We start from the raw sequence: 6,124 nt of genomic DNA, 5'->3' as shown, positions 1-6,124 counted from the left end.
AACGCGGGGTCTGGGGCCATGGCCCCCTGGACCCCCTTAAAACCACCGCTGCTTGGATTTAGATGTGGGTTCTGACACAGAATAGAAAATACGCAGAAGATCGGCACCTTTGAAGTTTGCGTACAGAAACCTCAAGCGGCCAGGTACGAAGAAACAATAGGTTTGCGCCATAAACTCGTTTTGTATATTTTATTCTGTGGTTCTGAGCAACTTCAGCGGACGAAATGTTATGGTCGAAACATTGCGGTTATATTTACGAGGTATACGAGGCAGGATGCTGTTTATTTCTTCTACATGTGGATGTGGTTCCGCCAGCTGCTACGTGTTCTCGCTTCCAACGTTACCCCCTTCCAATTGATAACGTCAATCCAATTATCGATACATATGCAAAAATCGGGTGATATAAACAGAATTTTCGCGAAATGGATGCAGCGTCGAAACTAGCATGCAACATCCTCAGTATAATCGTTGTTGTTTGTGCCATCGTGTTCAATATCTGGGGAATTTACATTCTGAAAGCGGCAAAAGTCGGCCGATCCAACCAAATTCTTATTATTATCAGTCTAAGCATTGCTGACATTTTGAATTCGTTTGGTTTCATTTGCCAAATATCAGTTGAATTATCCGGACACGCAGCACTGGATAGTAAAGCCGGGTTAATAGTTTGGATGATCCGGGCAGTTATTTACCATCCCTGGTATACAATGTTTTATTTACTAACACTGGACCGGTTTCTTGCTTGCAACTTTCCTTTTAAATACCGGTCGATTTCTGGAAAAAACACAATGCAGAATCTTCTTATTTTTCTTTGGATATTTGGATTGATTCCTGCGCCAATTTACTGTTTTTTGGATATGAAAAAAATTCGAGTATTTTACGACCAATTTGTTTGGGTAGCATTTGACGTTATTTTTGTCGTTTTATTTGTCGTTACATATTGCTCTTTGTTCTACCACAAGAAGCGTAGCGATCTTCAATTTCGACAGAGAGAAACAAATGACGATAACCATCGATTTTTTATTGTAACTACAGTTATTTTAGTTGGTTTTGTCTTTTTTACGATTATTCCTGATATTGCGATGTCGATATTGCATTCTTACGCTGAAGAAACAAGCATTCAAGCGCAACCAGTTTTCGAGTTATGGTGGAATATAAACATGCTCATCGACCCATTTATTTACGTCTTCCTCCAACCGAGATTTCGAAAGGTCGCTGTAACGAAAATTCGTGGTTTGTGTACGTTGAAAAAAAGGCGTAATCGTTCGCTTGGAACAGAGACGGGGCAGGGAACTGGAAGCACAAGCGATGGGACAAACAGGAGTCATGAAGCACCACCTGCCGTACACTATGTTTTTGCCGAAATAGATTGCAAGAAACCATCGAGTCTCGACAACCCAATCGCAGAAACGCCTTGATTATCTACTGGCTAAGTGCGTGGTATTTTGCAGAATGGCATAGAAGTCAGTGCGAGACTTTTGCTCGCAAGAATGCTGGAAATCCAAAAAACACTGCTGGCATTAGAGTGCAGTTGAGACGATTAAAATTGAGATATACGAAATTTTTACATGCTTAGAAAAGTGCGCTGCAAGAAAGTGCAGTTGAAGGCACAGCCAAATTCGCACCCATGGCCACACCCTGTGTAGTTGCATTTCTGTTAAAGATTTTATGTTGCGTATATGAAATCACTCAAATTATTCAACGTCTCTAAAAGGCTAATAGTAATTGTTCATTCATGGAAAATCAAAAGCATTAAATTCACCTTGCCAAGTTTAAAATTTGCCCAATCAAACATATATTGGCCTTGTCAGAATATCTCTTAATTTTAGCATGGGGGAGGCTGAACATCACTAGCAGGGGGCGCTGGTCACTAGCCTTTGGGAGTGGCAAACCAAATAAATTTGGGCCACGCTCCTTTTACTGCCAGAAAAGGTCCGTTCACCAACAACGAACGCCCATTTTGCTAATAAGGAAACCAATGATAAACTTTTGGCTACACAAAGGCAGTTTCAAAATAGGATTGTAACACTGCTTTGTGTGCTTTGCTTTGCAACATACGTCATACATCACAGCGATCGCAGCGACCGCACCGCCACGCCTTACTTGTGTTGCTCAGCTTTTTAGTTTAATGGTTGCTACAAACAAAGTTACACAGGAAACTTTTTCTACGTTCACGTTTTTTAATCAATTCAGTGACACATTTGTATTTTCTCGGCATTATTTTTTTTAATCCTATTAATCACGCAGATTTTAAGTAGACCTTCGCGTATAATTTTCTAGTCCCTTGTGTCCTATCATTCTATCGCACGGATATGTGTTTAGATTTTAACACAATAAATTCAATTCGTTTTATGAAAACGCTTGTGAAAGGTTTTCTGGTTTGTTATAAGGATACGATTTATTTGTAAAAGTATTTCTTGGATATATATCTTGCAGTTTTGAGAAAATTGTCGTTGAACGTTTTATAGAATAACATCCCAAATAATAAATTGCCAAAATATCTCCCCTCCCCTAATTTTTTCTCATCGAAGTTAGACGAAATACGAGATCAATCCTGCAGAGAACTGGGGGAACCTGTCCACCCAGCTTCCACCCCTTTGTGTCCTTATTTCGCTGTTTGTTGTCTTTTTCTGGTAAATCTTGAAAAGCATGACTTATCCCTACCTGGTTCAATTTTTTAATAATTTTTATAGAATCTCCTTTCTTTTTCGGCAACACCTCAACTCCAGCAGCTCTGGAGCTAAAAGTGATGGCGCCCAGGAAGGGTCGTAACTTCTCTTAAAGGTTGATGACAACATTAACCTCATCTAACTCCTGTCTTTAAGATGATGTGTCAATCATAAATACATTGCATATGCTTCCGAAAGCTTACTCGTTTAAAGCATAATACCTATCTATACACTGCATGTTTAAGCGTTGAACCCGTAGTGTGTATGTTGTAGACATTTATCTTAAGAGATACACCTTCAGTTTATACTAAAACATTTTCAATCGAAAACCACTGAAAATCATGCCACTATAACTCTCCCTTTGCGCTGGAAAATTTCTGTAGTAGGCATCAAATAAAAGTACTTTTTAAGTGAGAAAAACCCGCGGCAACATTTGAATCAAAACAAAAACAGAACAATAAATTTATCAGCAAACTGGAAAGTTCGCCAACGTAATGTCATAAAGAAATACAGTCTGTCAACGTAATGTGTTTCCAGTTTTCGCCAAATGAATTTAGAGCATGTCGAATTTACAAAAATATACTCCCAAATTTACCTTGGCCAGGTGAAAGGGCGTAATAAAGTGCTATGTAAACAATGCTTACCAATTAATCAACGAGTTCTCGGATAGATATCAGTTCAAGCTTTGCTAATAAATTGGGACATCAAAAGTGCTGTTAATTATTATATTTTTACGTCTCTGTTTTGTAGTTTAAAGGAATGACTCATGTAGAAAAATGGGATGGACTGATTATCAGGCTTTGATTCGTGTCAGGGGCCGTCCGTCCACTTAACTTTACTTTCACGGGAGTGAAATTCACGCACCGTTGAGCTTGGTCGATAATTGAAAAATTTAAACCAATCAGAAACAACTTTTATTCCAAAGCTTTCGAATCAGATGGCTATGTTCCCGTTGCAGTGAAACTGAGGCTAGGCTAGAAAATATTTGTTCCCTGTTTGGTTTGTGTGACAGATATGTTAACGGCGATGAGAAATGCTTTCAATATTATCATTCAATTCCAGTAATAAAATCTTCATGCCATTTCCGATAGCTTTTTGCTCGCAGTTGCGAATGTTGTCCACTACCGCAACTGGGCCAGCCAAAACGAGACCTATTGTTCATATTAGCCAATCATTGAAGGAACAGGCTGCCTGCTACAACAGACAGCAGTCCAAAGCTAAAGAGCAGTCTCTGAAGTGGGGCTTCACTAGGCTAACATAAAGCAAGCTTTTGGTAGTACAAAATATGAGAATGGCTTTGAAAAAAGCAAACATTTTACTGAAGCTTTTAGTCTGACACTCTTCAGAGTTTAAAACGTCAAAAAATAGGCCGAAAACTCTACGCTAGGAAATATATATTTACCCAGTTGTGGATCGAAATCTATTTTCATTAGCACAAAAAACCGCTATTGTGTAGACAAAAATAGATCGTTTTCTCAGCTGGCAAGCGGCACTGATTGGGCAATCTCAACAGTCATGTGCTCGCGTTTCTGATTGGCCTATTTCGGCACCTTTAAAGTTTGCGCACAGAAACCTCAAGCGGTCAGAGTACGAAGAAACAATAGGTTTGCGCCATAAACTCGTTTTGTATTTTTTATTCTGTGGTTCTGAGCAACTTCAGCGGACGAAATGTTATGGGCGAAACATTGCGGTTATATTTACGAGGTATACGAGGCAGGATGCTGTTTATTTCTTCTACATGTGGATGTGGTTCCACCAGCCGCTGCGTGTTCTCGCTTCCAACGTTACCCGTTTCCAATTGATAAAGTCAATCCAATTATCGATAAATATGCAAAAATCGGGTGATATAAACAGAATTTTCGCGAAATGGATGCAGCGTCGAAACTAGCATGCAACATCCTCAGTATAATCGTTGTTGTTTGTGCCATCGTGTTCAATATCTGCGGAATTTACATTCTGAAAATTGCAAAAGTCGGCCGGTCCAACCAAATTCTTATTATTATCAGTCTAAGCATTGCTGACATTTTGAATTCGTTTGGTTTCATTTGCCAAATATCAGTTGAATTATCAGGACACGCAGCACTGGATAGTGAAGCCGGGTTAATAGTTATTATGATCCGGGCAGCTATTTACCATTCCTGGTATGCAATGTTTTACTTGCTAACACTGGACCGTTTTTTTGCTTGCAACTTTCCTTTTAAATACCGGTCGATTTCCGGAAAAAACACAATGCGGAATCTTCTTATCGTCGTTTGGATATTTGGATTGATTCCTGCGCCAGTTTACTGTTTTTTGGATATGGAAAAAATTAAAGTATTTTACTTTAACTTTGTGTGGATTTCATGTGACGTAATTTTTGTCGTTTTATTTGTGGTTACATATTGTTCTTTATTCTACCACAAGAAGCGTAGCGATCTTCAATTTCGACAGAGAGAAACAAATGACGATAACCATCGATTTTTCATTGTAACTACAGTTATTTTAGTTGGTTTTGTCTTTTTTACGATTATTCCTGATATTGCGATGTCGTTAATACATGCCAAAGAAACGATCATCCTTGTGACTCCGGCTTTCGAGTTGTGGTGGAATATAAACATGCTCATCGATCCGTTTATTTACGTCTTCCTCCAACCAAGATTTCGAAAGATCGCTTTAACGAAAATTCACGGTTTGTGTACGTTGAAAAGAGGGCGTATTCGCTCGCTTGGAACAGACACCGGACAGGGAACCAGAACAACAAGCGATGGGGCAAACAGGAGTCATGAAGCACCACCTGCGGTACACTATGCTTTTGCCGAAATATATTGTAAAAAACCATCGAGTTTCGATAATCCAATCGCAGAAACGCCTTGATTATCGACTGGCTAAGTGCGAGGTATTTCGCAGAATGGCAAAAAAATCAGTGCAAGAATTTTGCTCGCAAGAATGCTGGAAATCCAAAAAACACTGCTGGCATTAGAGTGCAGTTGAGACGATTAAAATTGAGATATACGAAATTTTTACATGCTTAGAAAAGTGCGCTGCAAGAAAGTGCAGTTGAAGGCACAGCCAAATTCGCACCCATGGCCACACCATGTGTAGTTGGGTTTCTGTTAAAGATTCTCTGTTGCGTATATGAAATCACTCAAATTATTCACCGTCTCTAAAAGGCTAATAGTAATTGTTCATTCTTGGAAAATCAAAAGCATTAAATTCACCTTGCCAAGTTTAAAATTTGCCCAACCAAACATATACTGGCCTTGTCAGAATCTCTTTTAATTTTAGCAGGGGGGGGGGCCTGAACATCACTAGCAGGGGGCGCAAGCCACTAGCCTTTGGGAGTAGCAAATCAAAATAATTTGGGCCACGCCCCTTTTACTGCCAGAAAAGGTCCGTTCACCAACAACAAACGCCCATTTTGCTAATAAGGAAAGCCAATGAGAAACTTTTGGCTACGCGAAGGCAGTTTCAAATCACAG

The 6,124-nt window shown here is 39.4% G+C and overlaps 1 protein-coding gene across 1 annotated transcript; it reads left to right on the top strand.

Moving 5' to 3' along the window:
* Positions 1-422: 422 nt before the first annotated feature.
* Positions 423-1,415, top strand: LOC148960583 (uncharacterized). Its single transcript, XM_089110476.1, has one exon. The coding sequence runs from the start codon at positions 423-425 to the stop codon at positions 1,413-1,415; it is 993 nt and encodes a 330-aa protein (XP_088966602.1).
* The last annotated feature ends 4,709 nt before the right edge of the window (positions 1,416-6,124 follow it).

This window comes from Rhopilema esculentum, chromosome 2, assembly GCF_057945365.1.
Source record: "Rhopilema esculentum isolate cy_ngs chromosome 2, ASM5794536v1, whole genome shotgun sequence".
Taxonomy (NCBI): domain Eukaryota; kingdom Metazoa; phylum Cnidaria; class Scyphozoa; order Rhizostomeae; family Rhizostomatidae; genus Rhopilema; species Rhopilema esculentum.
Note: the sequence above shows the minus strand (reverse complement) of the source record. Positions and strands in the feature narration are given on the sequence as shown.